At 41.9% G+C, this 18,130-nt stretch overlaps 1 protein-coding gene across 2 annotated transcripts in view; it reads left to right on the top strand.

The window, feature by feature from the left end:
- MTF1 (metal regulatory transcription factor 1) overlaps positions 1-18,130 on the top strand; it is a 39,627-nt gene that overhangs the window by 7,125 nt on the left and 14,372 nt on the right. For both annotated transcript variants that reach the window (XM_019726561.3, XM_019726560.3), the window contains exons 3-7: positions 8,450-8,688; positions 10,065-10,196; positions 12,435-12,508; positions 12,958-13,094; positions 16,164-16,241. In XM_019726561.3, coding sequence (XP_019582120.1) covers positions 8,450-8,688; positions 10,065-10,196; positions 12,435-12,508; positions 12,958-13,094; positions 16,164-16,241 — 660 coding nt within the window. The remainder of the gene's footprint in view (positions 1-8,449; positions 8,689-10,064; positions 10,197-12,434; positions 12,509-12,957; positions 13,095-16,163; positions 16,242-18,130) is intronic.

The raw sequence follows: 18,130 nt of genomic DNA, 5'->3' as shown, positions 1-18,130 counted from the left end.
TCATGCCTTCCGTGGTTTCCCAAACTTTGTTGCATCGGTGCCATTTCTTTACTGGTTCCCTTCTGAACGCCCACAGAATTGCTTTTCAGAACTAGGACTGAGATTGTTTTTGCTGGAAATTCTAGTGTTATGGATCCATTCATTCTTTCCACAAGCTCTTACTGAATATCTACTTTTGTCAAATATCAGGAAAGGAAAGAAATTCTGCCCTCAGCACTTGGAATCCAGTAGGGAGACTGCTAGAGGCTGTATGTGCGAAGTTCTGTAGGAATCCGGGGCAGGAGGCGTTTTCCGCTTCCCCGTAGAGGAAGCTCTTCTAGCACTATCCCTGCATGCGTGCTGCCAACCTGTCCACAGTCATCAGCATTTCCATCACCGAGGCTGCTGGCCTGCAAGAGGGACACGGGTACTGGTGTGTATACGTTGGTTTTCCAGCGTGGTGCTCCAGGGATAGCAGGTCTCAGCTTTACATTTCGTCTCAGCTGTACGTATTGGGTAGGGCTAAAATTTTGCTGTTGAAGAGCATTGGAGTTAGAACCTGTATTTTTACATCTTTCTCTTATTTAAACCAAACTTGTTCTAAAACTTGTTTCTCCTGTGATTTGCAAAGGGGTAATTTAGACCTAGCTTCCATCTTTGTTTTGGTATATGCTGTGTGCCTTTGGGCAAGCTGCTCTGTTTCCACTTTTGTTGAAGTAAAAATATCCCATTGCATTTTGTGAAGATTAGATGAGATTTATTCATATATAAATATACAACGGTATATGCCTGAAGCATTTAGCATAGTGTCTGATGCATCGTGGTGGTTCAGTGAATGCTCATGTACTTTCTCGTAGGCCCACACGGTTCTCAAAGGAGGTATGGAGAGAATCTCTAGTTTAAGAAGAGTTTACAATGGTCTTTGTTAGCAACTCTTAGGAAAACATTTTCTCCGTAAAACAAGGTTATAAATTGGTGTGTTCTAGGACAGCCTGCAGCAGTCCCGATATTTTTAACTAGCTGAACTGTCATGTTAATACCACTATGGAATGGGAACCACCATTTATAACCATGTTTTAAAATAAGAACAGGTTTGTAGTCCTACTGCAGGGGTTCTGCGAACACCAGCCCTTGCCACAGGTCATCTTCTGCTCTCATACTTGGCTCATTTTGACTTCCTTAGCACCAAGCCACTGAAAGTTACTTCCATTGTGGGCATTTGGGGCACCAGGTAAAGCTGAGGCTCTTACAGCTAAAGAATGAGGACTTCTTTTATGCAGGCAGTGGCAGTGATGAAAGGGGGAGGTAGTTAGCGTCTATTGAGTGTCTGCTACGTACTAGTCATGGTGTCAGGGGCTTTAATATCGTTTTGTATTGAATTTTCATAGCAATCTTATAATGTAGGTACTGTTAACCCTCATTTTACAGATGAAAACACCGAGGCTGTAGAAACATGCAGTTAAAAGTAATAGACCTCAGATTTGAACTGAGGACTTTCTGAATGCCAAAGCCTATGCTTTCCTATCATAAGGCAAAGGCAGGGGAGAATCAGACCCTGAGACCTGTTAGCTGTGGAAAAGGCTAAGAAAGGAGGAGCAGCACGTGGCTGTAGTTCTGTAAGGGTCGGGGGTGAGGGGTGGGAACAGCTGTATGAATTCAGCTCTAGTGGTGAGCAGGGGCAGGCCTGGTGCAGAGAGGAAGGCAGTTCAGAGCTCTTCTACTTCAAGCTCTGTGGTTGCACTTTATGGAGTAGAAGAAATAAGATCAGTGTCTGCAGAGGAACAGAGTCAGTACTGGGGAGAGGGAAGGGAAGTCTCCAGTAATGGGGGGGAAGGGCAGCCCCTACAGCCTCGTTGTCCAAGCCTGTCATTTATTTGTAAGAATGTTCATACGCTAGGTGCTCAGAATCAGAGACTCCCGTTCCTCAGTGTGGGGCTGTTGACGTGTGTAGGGTCCAGTTCTCTCAGACACATTTCTTTTTTCTCCATCAGAAACCCAGCCTTTTTTTCTTTTCTGAATTTTTTTAAGCTTGTATCTCCTGGAGTTCCAGGGTTTCATTTTCTCATTTTTGCTTATCTCGTTCACCTTTCCTTTTCGGATTCTGTTGACTTAACAGGGCAATCATCTTTGTTAAATATTTCTCTATTCTCAGAACACTTTGCAGATCGACATCAGTTCTCTGAAAGCTCATGCTTCCTGCCCGTTACTCCCATCCTTGCCCCCGTCCTCAGCGAGCCTCACCTGTGCTCTCTCAGGTCCTGAGCTTCGTGACTGACAGCTGTTTTGAGACCATGTAGGAAAATTAAAATGATGCAGTTCTTACACTCTTTTGGAGAAACATGTTTTATTATCCAATGGAATCTTCAGTGACATTCTGGTCATGTTGTAGGTCCTCTAATAGGCAAATTAATCATGTGTCACCCCTCCCTTAAGTTGTTTAAATTCAGCTTGGATATCACCTCCTTCAAGAAGCTTTCCTTAGTCATCCCCAAGGGTAAGTCAGATGCTTGTTCGCTGTATTTCTCTATGTTTTGACATCCATATTCTCATACCATATTGTTTGTGTCAGTTTGTTTGTTTGATTCTGCTCTTGACTTTGAGTTCCTTGAGCGCCGGGGCTATTTTCTCTGTATTCCTAGCACTTGGGACAGTATAATCCCTGAAACATATTTTTTTGAATGCATGCATGCATGAAAAACCTTAATTGTATTTAAATGTACCGCATGTGGCAATACCTCTTCTATGTAACCATGAAAACGTACACGTTTTTTGCAACTTCCTGTTCTAATCCAGTTTGAGGAGGCTTAGTTTTCCCTTTTTGTGAAATTTGGTGCTGTTTAAAAATGATTCTGAAAGAATAGCGACTTGCATTTACTGCTCCCTCCAGGTACGGTGAGAGATTATTCGTTTTTTTCAGCATATATGGGGAGCAGGCATTTGCTTTGACAGTCAGCGGTCTCTGCCATATTTAAATACAAATACCGTCCTAGTCTGTGTCCCCGCCCAACTTGCTCTCTTGTGTATCTTTCTTCTCAGCCAAGTTTCTTGAAAGAGTAGTTATATTCATTGTCTCCATCTCCTTGCTTTTCCCTGACTTCTCAGCCCATTCCATTCTGGCTTCTGATCCTACTCCTCAATGAGGCTCGTCTTGCTGGGGCAGTTATGACCTTGTGAGTCGGCTGAATCTGAGCAATGCTTTATCTGTCATCTCTGCTGCATTTGACCTAGTTCATCCTCGTCCTTGAAACTCTGTTCCTGTAGGCTTTGTGTACTTTCCTCAGCATTAAGTCCTGCTGCTTTTATGGTGTTCATTTGTTTAGTCATTCAACAAATATGAATCGAGTGCCACTTCTCCACAAGGCTGGTCCCTGAGGCGGTGGCAGTGGACAGACAGATGTGGTCTCTGATCTCATGGAACCTGTAGTCCAAATGGAGAGCACTCATTCATTTATCTAACTCAACACACCTTTACTTAGTGCCTCCTGCATTTCAGCCAATGCTGTGCCTAGCGACTAAATAGATAATGATGTAAATTGTTTAATTGTGTAGCTTTTTAATATTAATGGTATTATGTGCTTGAAAGAAATAGAGGAAGCTATGATAACCTGTAATAAGAATACCTATTCTAGTTTGGGGTGAGGGTAGGAGTCAGTCAGGAAAGAGTTTCTGAGAACATTTGTTGGGAGCTTGAATTGGCCAAGTAAAAACCCTGGATGGGAGTAGGGATTGGCAGGGCAGGGAGATGGGGGGGGGTAGTTAATTATTGATTGCACTCTTACCTATAAAGTTATCAACTGCTCTAGCATCTTAAGAATGAAATTCTGCTCTTACCATTTGCTGTAGTCGTAAGCTCTGTGGTTGAGACAGGCGGATTTCTGTATTGCAGCATTCACAGTCCTGGTTCTCCTTCCTGGTCAGTGATTATTTTGAAATCTCCATCTGGCAGAAATCCAGATGTATCGTGAAAGGCTGATTATCAATGTAAGCTAGGTGTCCAGTGAGTGGTATAGGTAAGTCTTATTGGAATTCCGAGAAGGACACTGTCCCTTAGACACCGAGTGATTGTGGAGGGCCTTAGAGGTAGCGTAGCTTGAACTGAAGACACAGAGGCTCGGAGGAGCAGCGAAGAAAGGAACCAGGTATTCCCAGTAGAGAGAACGAAGAGAGCAGAGACACAAAGTAGAAATTCAGTGTTGCAGTTAGGGAAGGGGGTGGGTGTGCTGTTGCCCGTAGGCCTAGACAGAGCCTGCTGTTGTACTCGAGTCACGTGATAGACGACGGAAGAGGACCTGGAATATCAGGCGAAGGAATTGGGACTTTCTCATTCAAGCAGAGTGAAGGCATGTGTAGAACACTGTTTTAGAATAAATCTGGCAATGAATGGCTTCAAAACTACGCACTGAAACATGAGGATGCCTGGCCTAGTGGGTCAGTGATTCAATTCAACAGATGTTTCTGCAGCACGTCCTGTGTGGCAGAGGGAAGGGTCAGGAATGTGTAGGTGAGAGAGCACTTGCCTGAGGAGCCTAAAGACTTGTGCAAAATCATACTGAGGGTTGCGTAGATGAGAGGAGTGGGAGGGGAGAGGGAAGAGTCAGGGCCCCTCCCTTCCCCAGCCCCACGGGCCAGACCCATCCAGATGCCTGTTCTTGTAGAATGGGTTTTACATTTTTTAATGATTTTTTTTAATATCAAAAGAAGAACACTATTTCATGATATATGAAAATGATAGGAAATTCAAATTTCATTGTCCATAAATAGTTTTTTGGAGCACAGCCTTGCTTGTCCCTTTGTATATTGTCTATGGCTACTTTCACATACAGCAGCAGAGTTGAATAGTTGTAACAGAGACTGCATGGCCCACAAAGCCTAAAATACGTACTGTTTGGCTCATTACAGAAACATCCTCCACTCCCATACTTATCTCATAACTGTTCTCTGAAATGCAGTGTCTCTCTTCCTACCTGAAGCTTTTCCCTCTACCTAGGCTATTAAATATCCCTCTCTTCTTTATGTTCCTCCCTTGATCCTCAGCTTCTCTTTCTTCCAGGACCTGTCTCCTCCCAAATAGGTTCAAGACCTATCCTACTTAAAAAACAAAAACCGAGTCAACACACTTCCTCAACTCAAAAGTCCACTTTTGCTGCTGCTCCCGACCTCTAGTCTCTCCCTCCACTTCACCTTTCATTGAGTCATCTTCACTCAGACTTCTGACCCCAGCAGGCCATTAAAACTAGCCTTGCTAAGTCTTCTGTGAATTCCAGCTGCTGGATCCAGTAGTTTCCCCAGCTCTTATCTTCCTTGTTTTCTCTGACATTTAACATTTTGATTGTTCTCTGTTTCCTAGAGACCCTTTTTCTCTTGGCTTTTGTGACATTATTCTCCTTTGCTTCTCTATTTCCCCAACCCTTTCTCCCACTCACCTATCAGTGGCTTCTCTTCCTTTATCAGTGCCTTAAACATTGGTGATTTTCAGGGCTCTGTCTTTGTGCTGTTACAAGAGCTATTTATTCAGTACCTGCTCTATGCCAATCACTGTATTTAAATGCTTTACACAAATTATTCCTAATTCTTACAACAACTCTAAAAAGATAGATTTTTATTTCCTCCATGTTATAAATAAGGAAAGTGAGGCTTGGTGAACTTCTGTGATTTTCCCAAGGTTACCCAGTAAGTGGCAGCTGGGGCTGGAACCTATGCCTGCTCTAATACACAGGGAAAGCCAGCTGTAGACTTTCTTTTTAGCTTCCAGCCTATATGTCTGACTGGCTACTAGACATTGCCAGGCAGCACCTCAAACCCAACTCATCATCTCTCCCCCACCTCCGTCCAGCCCCTGATTGGTGGTGTGACCATCTGTTTAGTCATCCAGGCCATAATCTTGGGGGTTGCTCTTGACTTGGCCTCTCCCTGACCTCTCCTACTCTGAGCTCAGCATCCAGTTGTCAGTATAGCCAGTCATTTCTCCCCCTTGCATTTCTCTGGAATTCATCTCTCATGTTGTCCACTATCGCTTCCCCTAGTTCACATTCTTTTCATCTCTCTCTGGATTGTTGTCCCACTTCTCTTAATCCTATCCCTTCTTCTACTCTCTTATCTTTCCAGTACATCGTCCTCAAGGCTACCAGAAAGATCACCCCTACAGGTCTGATTGTGTTCTGTCTCGTTAAAACCTGTTGATGGCTCTCCATTGTCCTATTTCTCTACTCCGCAGCTTAACTAAGGAAGGGGTTATTTTTCCAGATTGCTCTCCTTCCAGTCTTTTACATACTGTAAATGTGTGTGTGGTTCACTGGGCCAGCACACTTATTCATCTCTCCATGCAGTTTGTCAGTGAAAGGAAACCAAGAGGCTGGCAGTTTCAGAAATGTCATTTTGCCAGATACTCCAAGAAATTCATGATACATTATTTTCATTTTGTAGACCTGAAAATATTCAGTGGAAACTATGCTAGTGTATAATGTCCTTCTTCCTACTTTGTCTGCAGAACACCTTTTAAGTTTATCCTTAAAAAATAGACAAATAGGCAAGCAAAAAAACACCCTCAGTTCAGAGAGCACCCCAGCCACTGAGCCTTCACTGATTTTCAGTCTTTCTGAGAGGGATGACGTTTCCCCTTTTTCATGCTCCCCAAGTACCTTGGTCATGTATCTGTTGTCAGGCCCAGCACAATAGGTAATCATTTGTGCATGTCTGCCTCCTTCAAATTGGCACTTCTCAGAAGCAGAGGTTTTAGTCTTGTTTAATTACTTTTTTTATCTGTGGAATCGAGCGTGTTGCCTGGGACACAGAAGTTCAGTAACTATTGAATGAGTAACACTAGTGTATTTGGGTATAGGGACTGCGGCTTTGGAGAAAGGTTAGGTTCAAAGGGTAAAGATGTTTGCTAAAGCCGAAGAGTAGACAATACTAGCACCCTGCTACATAGAGCATCAGAGAATTTGCAAAGTATCTTCACAAATGTCTTACCTTATTCTACTCAGAAGCTCTGGGAGACAGTCAGGGCAGGTATTAATATCCACATTTTAGAAATAAAAAACCTGAAACTCAGAGAAGCCGAGTGACTTGCTCCAAGTCTTGAGCGTAAGTGCCAGAATTCAGTCTTCTCCAGCCAAGTCTAATGCTGCTTCCCCTGTGCCAGTGTAGAGATGGGGAAGGTTTGGGAGGTGAGAGTTAAGTTTTGGAACAAACCCCCATTTAGAGGTTAAAGGAAGATAAAGAGAGCCCCAAGGAATTACTATGTGGTGAAGGACAAGGCATCCTCCCTGAGATATTTTTGCAAATAGTGAAAGAAAGTAGGGAAGGAGGGCAGCCGGGTGGCTCAGTTGGTTAGAGCGTGGGCTCTGAACAACAGGGCTGCTGGTTTAATTCCCACATGGGATGGTGGGCTGTGCCCCCTGCAACTAAAGATTGAAAACGGCAACTGGACTTGGAGCTGAGCTGTGCCCTCCACAACTAGATTGAAGGACAACGACTTGGAGCTGATGGGCCCTGGAAAAAAACACTATATTCCCCAATATTGCCCAATAAAAATTTTAAAAAAAGAAAGAAAGTGGGGAAGGATGAAACAGTGTGACCACCAGGAAGTTCAAGAGAATAATTTCATACAGGGAAGCAGCTTGCCAAGTGGTAAGGAATGCCTGGCGTTGAGAGAAATGGAGGCACAGGTGAAAACTACCGCTTCAGGAAGTTTGGCAGTGAAAGGAAACCAGGAGGCGGGCAGTTTCAGAAATGTCATTTTGCCAGATATTCCAAGAAATTCATGATAACATTATTTTCATTGTGTAGACTTGGAAATATTCAGTGCAAACTATGTAGTGTATAACTGAGCTATATGTATATACCTATGACTGAGTATATAAATTTCAGTATGTTTTAGACACGATTTAACATTGGTCCATTTTAGTCAAGATATAGTGCCATAGGCAGGATGTTTAATCAAGCCTTAAAACAAAGTCAAAATTTTATTTCAATATAGGTAACTGTAACAGTATATGCCCACCTTTAGAGGACACATGTATACTAGAGTCTAAAAACACCCTTCTTATGTTCACTTAGAATATTCATCTCCCGAGCAATCGGAGTGCGAGGGCGTGATCTGAAGGTGCCGCTCGGAAGTGTGGAGCGAGTCGGGGTACCCGGGGGCACGAGCTGGTCCCCTCGTGGCCTACAACAGCAGGGCTTACTTACTATGGCCAAAGTTTGCTTTTCCCAGCACTTGTTCAAATGCGGATTAAAACTTTGAACTTAAAAAAAAAAAAAAAAAGAATATTGACCTTTACGCTTATCTGTCCCGTTACTCATTTGTTGTCCAGGTGTGATTTGATCAATGGGAAGATATCCCCACTTGTTGGTAGAGGTAGTTTTCTGTGTTTATGTTCCATTCACATCTCCTGGGAGCCAGCTCTGGGGGGAGTTAGGCCCTGGGCGGCTCTTCTGTCCTGTTGATGAGGTGTCGTCTGTCTGCCAGGTCAAGCGGTACCAGTGCACCTTTGAGGGCTGTCCCCGCACCTACAGCACAGCAGGCAACCTGCGCACGCACCAGAAGACCCACCGAGGAGAGTACACGTTTGTGTGTAACCAGGAGGGCTGCGGCAAGGCCTTCCTCACCTCCTACAGCCTCAGGATCCACGTGCGAGTGCACACCAAGGAGAAGCCATTCGAGTGCGACGTGCAGGGCTGTGAGAAGGCGTTCAACACGCTGTACAGGTCAGCCTCTCCTCCCGCTGTGCTGCTGCCTCTGACCCTGACTGTCATGACGGCAGAGTGCGCATTCCTCGCACAATGCACATGTCCCCTTTCAGGGCTTCCAAGAGCACAACTAGGCTCAACTGTTTAAAATTCATTAGAGGAACTTGTTACTTAAAGATTGACATATGGGACTGGCCAGTTAGCTCGGTTGGTTAGAGCGTGGTGCTAATAACACCAAGGTTGCTGGTTCAATCCCCGCATGGGCCACTGTGAGCTGTGCCCTCGTTAAAAAAAAAGAAAAAAGGGTAATGATCTGATTAAATACAACTATAAAAAACATTTTGACCTATATTGGGTGGGTTGAAAAGTGATAGTAATTTGTGTTTGAATTTGTATTTCTATGCTGGCTTGGGGATTTTAGTATTTGGCATAGAGAGAGTACTGTCTCCTCTTGGCTCAGAATCTTGGTACTAAGGCTTCTGTCATTTTCTTCCCTATCTCACTTTGAACTTCTTTTCACCCTGAGAAATGGGGAGTGGTCCGCTCAGTAGCTATTTTTCCACCATTTGTATGAGACATATTTGTCTTCAACATTGGGTATAAAATAACAAACGTAACAATAGCTAGCCCTTAAAAGGCACTCACTGCCTCCGGGGCACTGTTCTGCGTGCTCGTCCTCCCAGCAGCTGACAAGTAAGTGCAAGCACAAAGAGGTTTTGTAACTGGCTCAAGGCCCCCCGTCTAGTAAAAGGGGGACCAGGGTTTGAGTCCCTGGCGGACTGGCTCGAGCCGCGCTCATACTACCACTATGCTATGTACTTCTCTTGGAGTAAGAAATTTTGGATACTAATATATTATGGATATAGAATTTTTATGCACTTGATCTTTGTTCATCTTTTAAAATCATTTTTAACAAAGTTATAAATGCTCAATGTTACAGAGTAGTTTTACAAGGTTTGTTGTACCTCATTTCTCCCCCTTCACTTGCAACTGATTTCTACTTTTTTAGCTTAATATTAATACTGTTGTATTTACTTCCATGCTTTTAAGTATTAGGCTTATTTTGCTCCTTCTTGATTTTTCCATTTTAGGATATTGACTTCCCACTATGTAAGTTAGGGATTTAGCTCTATTTCCTCTTCCCCCATCTCCATCATACATGGCACCCTTCCCCAAAGCCCATTCTTCCAATGGAATTAATTTATTTCCAATATATATTATTTTTTGTTAGATCTGTTTTCAGTATTTATTTAGCCATAAATAAAATCACTTTCTTCTCTCATAAAAGATTTTATTTGCCCTACGCTTACTTGATCCTGAAACCTATTTAAGCTGACACAGGGAGGCTCTGTAGTACGTTATAACAAAGGGAATTTCTCTGGGATGTCTTACAGGCTGAAAGCACATCAGAGGCTTCACACAGGGAAAACGTTTAACTGTGAATCTGAAGGCTGCAGCAAGTACTTCACCACACTCAGTGATCTGAGGAAGCACATTCGAACCCATACAGGAGAAAAGCCATTTCGGTAGGTCTTACTTACTGTTTTCTATTTGTCACTGACCAGCTTTCAGCTGGCTATCTTGATGTACTCTAAAACTTTTCAAAATGGAAAGAAAATTCCCTTCCCCAGTTCTTTGGCAGTGTTAGCTCTCGCTAGGACAGCTTTCACCAACTACTGCAGATTGGAGGGAAGGTATGGATTCCGAGAGCGTCCTCACTCTGTGGACGATGGCTTTTTGACTCGTTTTCCGCTTTATTTTGAAGAATCATTTATTGAAACTCACTTATGTGGTAGATATTTTTATCTGTGCTAGAGGAATGCTAAGACACAGGCTCTCCTCTTGAGCAACTTAGTCTGGTGGGAAAAAACCCCACAAGTAAACAGACAGTATCTGCGACTGAGATGCCCAGAGTGCTTTGAGCACAGGGGAAATGCTTTGAGCACAGGGGAAAGGATACCTACCTAAGAGTCAAGGTGAGAAGAATAGGAGACAAAGGGGGAAATGAAGGGTAAGAAATTTAGTCTAGTGGTACAGGTATTTCATTTTGTTACTGTTTAGTTGTTCCTTTGTAATATGTCTTGTGTAAACACAAACATATAGGAGCATCCGTTTTTATCTGTGTGTTTTGATTTATGCATATGTATATACATCTATACATTTTTTTTTAATAACGAACCCCTAAAAATCAGAATTAGAGTCTTTCTGATTTTTTTTTTTTAAAGATTTATTGGGGAATACTGGGGAACAGTGTGTCTCTCCAGGGCCCATCAGCTCCAAGTCGTTGTCCTTCAATCTAGTTGTGGAGGGCTCAGCTCCAAGTCCAGTTGCCATTTTCAGTCTTTAGTTGCAGGGGGCACAGCCCACCATCCCATGCAGTCTAACCAACTGAGCCATCTGTCCGCCCCTATGCATCTATACTAAATGTTTAAGCTTAAATCGTATACTTTCTTCTGTGTTCATAGCATGTAACATAATTCTAGGTATTCAGTAGGGATTGAAAAACAACTTAGGGATGATTATGTGATGTTTTTAATGAGATCATCAGTTTGTAAAGACTCCCCCTAAATATAATAAAGATGTATTACTGAAAATTGTTCCTAAACGATGTCTTTGAATTCTGACAAGAAAAATTGCTATTATATACGTGGCATTAAATATGCTACCTTCTTAAATCACTCCTCTCCTCATTAGGACACCAAGAAATTGAAAAGTCTTCAGGGATAGTCAACTTTTAAACACCAATTAAATGTAATTGTGTTTTAAAATTACAGATGTATTTCTGAGTCATGGCCCCTCTAAAAGCAAAAGTATTTAGATTATAGTTGGTTAGTCTCCAGATGCTATCACGCTTATGTCCCTTTAGGGCTGTTGAGGGGACTCTAATTTCTATTCAATTGTGTGTATTTTTTGTGATAATTAATACTACTAATTTTTCTTGGCTATTAGATGGGGCCTCAGACATGATTACTACATATAATTAAAAAGTGAAATGCTTTAAAGAAGCTTTCTATTTGAAGAAATAAAATATTTTGACTTAAAAGAAAATGCATTCGTTCATATAAATAGTAACTGAATGTCTGCTATGTGCAAGAACTACAGCAAACATAAAGAACTATATGGATCCCGCTGTCAAAGAGTTTACAATCTAGGAGAACGGATAGCAAATGTATACAATGGAGATAAAACAAGATTGGAAATAACAGGTGCCATAAAAGAAGTGTGTAGATAAATGCCTTAGGTGTTCTGGGGAGAGAAAAATTACTTCTGGCTCTGGTTATCAAGAAAATAAAAGAGGAAGAAGTAGATTTGAAGTAGACACTGAAGATTACAGATAAGTTATTATAGCCAATATGTCCTGATTTTGTTCTAGTGTTACTATTTCAGGCTCCATGCCTATACGAGAGCCTCTGTATCCACTGTTGATATTTCTAATACTGCACTGGCCCTAGGTTTTCCAATGTGATCTTATTGTCAATAGAATTCTGTTAAGTAATTCATCAAAAGGTTTTTATTGTCAGGTCTCTCAACATGTGCCTTACCTATAGGACAAGAAATACTTATCCTGGGCCATCAGCTTCCTCTGATCTCACATTTGTCGCCTAACTTTTCCAGGGACTGGACCTGTCATCATTCCCATCTCTAAAACCAATTTCATTGATACGATCTTGTTTTGGTTTGAGTTTATATTTATAAGAGATGATGAAGATGAAAGTCTGTTAACTAATGACTGCTGTTTCCTTTTGCTTAAACCACTTATTTAGGTGTGATCATGATGGCTGTGGAAAAGCATTTGCAGCAAGCCACCACCTTAAAACTCACGTCCGTACACATACTGGTGAGTTTAGGTTAATATTTATTTTTTGTTTTAACCTTCATCGAGCCAATAAATAATCTGTTTCCGTTGAGACCTATAGAGAGCTTTGTAGAGGGAGTGAGCCTTAGCCTTCACCTATAATGTTTGACTTTCAGAGGTAGAAGGATCTAAACGTTGGACTCAGGAATCCAACCTTAAGAAATGAAACCAATACAAAGACACTCAAAAAAAAAACACACCTGGGGAAAAAACCAGTTTCTTTAAACTTCCCAGGAGCAGGCAATTCTCAGTGCTTTCCTCTACGTTAAGTTTTAGGACTGAGATAATTAACATGTAATTAACTTATAACAATTGTTACCTGAACTCTCATAAGAATATTTATTATACTGTCCTCTTTTAGGAAATAGTAGATGTCTTAATCCAGTGAAATGACTTTATGGTAAACTTAACACTGCTTGTCATTCTCGCAGGTGAACGACCCTTTTTCTGCCCCAGTAACGGCTGTGAGAAAACATTCAGCACTCAATACAGTCTCAAAAGTCACATGAAAGGTCATGATAACAAAGGACACTTATACAATGCACTTCCAAATCACAATGGATCAGAGGTGTGTGCAGTGTTTTGTCTCTGGTTTTGATCTGGGTGCTACAGAACAGCAGCAGTTGTTTCTATATCAAAGTGAAAGGTCAGCGCATCTTCGCTATGTACCTGTTAGTGAGAGGGAAGAAATCAGGGCCAAGATCTGTGTCTTTGTGAAGGGGTGGTAGAAGCTGGAGACCTCACTAGGCTCCCTGTGCTTCAGCCTCTGATTCAGCTCCACTTCCTCTGTCAGGCCTGGTGGAAGAGTCTCTTGAAACCAGAGGTCTTGGAATGGTTTCCAAAGGACCAGCCGGATGCTTTAGATGGGTATTATTTTCCCATTCATGCCTATAAAATGACATATCTGTACTTGAGTTTGCAACACGAATTAGTGCTTTGTTTCACACATCTGTTAATCTCTCATTGGAGAACCAAGCAGAGTCGGGGTGGTCCCTTGCCCTTTGAATTGTCTGCAGACCAGATTTGAGAGCCACTGGGTTAAGGCACTGAGCCTCAGAACAGGCCTCTGCAAAGTTTTAGGCACTTGAAGCAGCTTTGTCTGTTCTTTGCCTAGCTCCTCCACCATATTTCCCTCGCCTACAGCTCACTCCAGAGAGATCTGGGATAAATTTACTGTTATTACTTCTTATGTGGTATTGGGTACTTACCATATGTCGTTTAAACCTAGGAATGAGTACTATTATTATCTTGCTACTTCATGGCTAAAGAAACTGAAACACGCTGACCCCCTTTTTCATAATGAGGTTCTTAAAAGTATGTAATATGATTTTGATTTGGGGAGAGACAGCATACTTTAATTCTGTGGGTTGCAGTTTTTAAACAGCAAAAGAGCCCTTTAAAAGGACTCTCCCCCTCTGTTTTATTAGTAATAATAACTAACATTTACTGAATGTTTACTGTGTGCCACGTATTGTGTTAAGTGCTTTTATATGGATTATCTCACAAGAGCTCTCTGAAGTCAGCACTGCTATTATCCCCATATTACAAAAAAAAAAGGAAACTTGAGGCAAGGAAAATTAAATAACTTGTCTAAGTATCCAGAGCTTGTAATTAGTCTAATAGAGGCAGGCAATCTGACTCTAGAGCCTGGTTCTTGACCCTTGTGTTATAAGAGGCAAAATCACATTCGTCATGAAGACTGCAGCCGCTGGAGCTCGGCTGCGTGACTTCAGATCTAAGCTCAGCCACTAATCGGATGACCTTAGGCAGATGGCTTCTTTGTGTCTCCGTTTCTTCATCTGTAAAACCAGATAAAAAATACTAAGATTTGAGAGTCTTTGTCTACTAAGCTGCATTTATTAAGTCATGGTCCGTTTTCTCATTTTTATAACAGTCTGAGGACCGTTGAAGTGCCAACCACCTCTAAGCATTGGGGGGCCCCAGTGCACAGTGTTCAGACCTCATCTTCTCTGGATCACAAGTCACCCTCCAGTGGAGGGAATCTCCTCTAGGCTCTAAATGCCATCTGCATTGCCCTTGAGTCCTAACTGTTTATCCAGCCGGGATCTCTTCTTGAACTCGAGCCTTGTGTGTTCAGCCTCCCACTTGACATCTCCACCCAGATATCATCATCTGCTCTTTCAAATTTGACATGTCTGAACCTGTTCCTCCTGCAGTTTTTCCCATCTTAGTAATTGGCACCTGTTTTTCTAGTGGCATAGGCCAAAAATCTTGGAGGTTTTCTAAATACCTCTTTTTTTTCCTCATACCCCACATCCACCAGCAGTCTATGGGCTCTACCTTGAGAATATATCTAGACTGGTTACTTCTTTTGATGACTTCATTCAAGTCGCTGTCATCTGTATCCAGATCATTGCTATGACCTGCTAAGTGGTCTTCTTGGCACCTTTTTCCCCTTCTCCCCACTCCCACTCCACCCTGAAACAGACTGTTCTGCATATATCATCCAGAGGGATCTTTCTGAATCATAAGGCAGATAATGTCTGTCCTCTGCTCATAAACCTCCAGTAGCTCCTTGTATCACTTAAAGTCAGAATCTTTATAGTGATCTACAGGCCCTACTCTCTGGCTTGGTCACTTCTCTGACCTAATTTACTTCTCTTCCTCTTACTTCAGCCTTTGTAATTCCTTGAACAAGGGAAACCCACTCCTGTCTTCGAGCCTTTGTTCTTGCTGTACCTACTGCTTGAAACACTTTTCCCTGGATATATGCATGGTCTATGCCCTCTTTCCTTCAGTATCTGCTCAAATACCGCCTTATCTAAGAGGTCTTTTCTAATCTAATAAAAGGGCAACTCCTACCCCAACATTCCCTATTCCCCTGTATATTTGTTTGTCTTATTGCCCCTCCCCCTGAGTTTATTTTGTTCATTAGTATTCCTGGTCCTAGAGCAGTGCCTGATACATAGTAGATGCTTAGTGAATATTTGTTGAATGCATGCATGAATGGGAACATCTGATCCATGAGGTAAGCAGCGTTACCACATAATACATGTGAATTGCAACCGGCATTCTAGTAATCCAGAGTTCAGAGTTCGCCTGGGCAACTGTATTTGAATAGTAAACGCTCAGTACCACTCTGCGTAATGATCCCTGAAATGCCCATATTGGAGACACAGTGATAAATGGAAGGAAGATGGACTTTCAGTTAGAAACACTGGGTTTGTGTTCTGCTAATTAGCTATGTAATTTTGGACAGTTCACTGCCAGTCTTTGCATTAATTTTCTCATATTTAAAATGGGAATGTAAAATAGTACTTCAGAGTTTTATATGAATAGCAAATGAGGTCATGTAAAACTGCTTTGTAAATAATAAGACCAATTATACAAATATTATTTCATATTATCACAGCTTTTGTTATTCTAGAGCCTGAGTTGTGAGATAATTCTTAAAACTCTTTATTAACCATCTTTAAGAACTGTAAGAGATTATTCTAATACCAGGATTTAAAAATTGAAATAATTAGCGTAGCCCTTGCTTTGGATGGTTTTATACCTCTCCAGGTAACACATCTAGACATTTGGGGTGTTGTAATCAAGTGTTTTATTACATGATATGCTACTATAAATCCTAATTATTTTGTTGTTGTTAATTAGAATTTTTTCTCTTTTACAGGATGCAAATCACTCACTTTGTCTGAGTAACTTGAGCCTTCTGTCCACAGATTCTGACTTGCGAGAAAATTCCAATACAGTAAGTATATCTGTGATGTGGGTTCAAGAATGGAGCACACCCTTTGGTGGGAAAATGGAGGGACGCCAGTTTTTGAAGTCTTCCAGATTTACTTGTGTTCAGTTACTGACTGTTTAGGGTTTTTTGTTTTTGTGTCTATTTTTTTCCTGATAAGAGCTCTCACAGGAGAGGTTGTTCTCTCTGATGCCTAATGCTTTTTGACCAGGTCACTCACTTGACAACTTTCCGGCTGCAGAAAAATTTTCTTTATTCACTTAGCAAATATTTATTGAGTGCCTATTCCATTAGTCAGTGCATTGGTGCTGAGCTTGTAGTGGTAAAAATGTAGGTGTGGTCTGTCCTCGAGACGCTTAAAATTAGTCCCCTGTAAGGAGGAGCCAGAATACCAGTTTCCAGACTCTCTCAAGCCCTGCCAGTCTGACCTAAATCAGTCTTTGCCTTGCTTTGAGCTCAGCACATTGGGGTTTTGAAGCAAACCTCCTATATAGGCCCTCTGCTGAAGAACAACCCCGCTACCTCTAGGTCTGATTGCTTCGGTTCACTCTGTTGGGAGTTTCCCTGCCATTGCTGTGGCCCCATGATGTGCCTTGCAGACCAGGCATTAAGCCTGAGCTCGTGCTGCTTCGTAAGGAGCTATGTGCTTTACTGGTTGTTAAGGGTGCATTTTTTGTTGTTTTTCTCTGCTAAATAAATATAGCTTAGGTTAGATTTTTCTGAATGTATGCATAATAAATAAGAAGGAATCAATGCGAAAGGAAGTATTTGAACAGAGACTAAATGACTCAAGAATGCTGTGAAAAAGTGTTTCTCAAAGTAGAGTTATCTGCAGCTCTTCTGACAACGTAAGTCCTTGGGCCACTGAGTCAGTGTCCTCTGGGAGTGTCATTTGACACTGCATTTTTATATAGGCACCCTGAGGCCGGGGTTCTGTTAATGGCAGAGTTGCTCACATCAGAACAACCCTCCCATAGAAAACAACTGTATATGCTGGGCAAAATACAAAAAACGACGCCTTGACGGCACCAGAGAGCAACCCAAACAGGCAGAGGTAACGCTTGGAAGAAGGGGCCACTTGGAAGATAGCAAAGGCACTTGGATGGGTTTTCGGGTTTTATGCTTAGCCACTCAGGGCAAGCCCTGGTTAATACCAAACAAGATGTCCAGAATTCAGTAATAAACACTCAGTCTTACTGGCTTAATAAAGCAGAGGACAGTGGTCAGGGCTACCAAAGCACCTGGAAAGTGAGGGAGCATAGCCTGGAAAGCAAAGAGCCACAAAGGGGGAACCCCAAGTTCCATGTATAAACTCTGTCTAAATCTCTAGTGGCCTCCTGAACTGTGGAGGTGGGGGGTAGACCCTAAGCAGCCCAGCAAAGGCTGAAGAAGTGGACAAAGATTGCAGCTGCTGTCCTCTGTGGGGAAGACAGAGTTTGGAGCTGGCACACAGGCTAGTCAGTGGAATGTTAAAGCAAACACTCTTCCAAGAAGTGTAACAATCCATATCTCTACAACATATCATTTGCAATGTACGGGGTAACCCAAAGTTAGTAAACATTACCCCTACTCAACAGCAAAGGTAATCTATGGAGACCGGCCTGAGGATGAGCCCGATGTTAGACTTAGCGGACAAGGATTTTTAAGTGGCTCTTATATGCTCAAGGACATAAAGGAATACGCTTGTAATGATTGAATATATAGGGAATCTCAGCAGAAAAATGGAAACTATAATAAATGTACCAAATGGAAATTCTGAAACTGAAAATTTATCTGAAATAAAAAATTAACTAGATAAGCTTAACTGCAGATTGGAAATGACAGAAGAATGAATCAGTTAAACTGAAGATAGGTCAATAGAAATTAATCAATCTGAAGAACAAAGAAAAACATTA

Source organism: Rhinolophus sinicus, chromosome 14 (assembly GCF_057876585.1).
Source record: "Rhinolophus sinicus isolate RSI-liver-muscle chromosome 14, RSI-T2T, whole genome shotgun sequence".
In the NCBI taxonomy this organism is placed as follows: Eukaryota; Metazoa; Chordata; class Mammalia; order Chiroptera; family Rhinolophidae; genus Rhinolophus; species Rhinolophus sinicus.
This window is presented reverse-complemented; position numbering and strand designations above follow the sequence as displayed.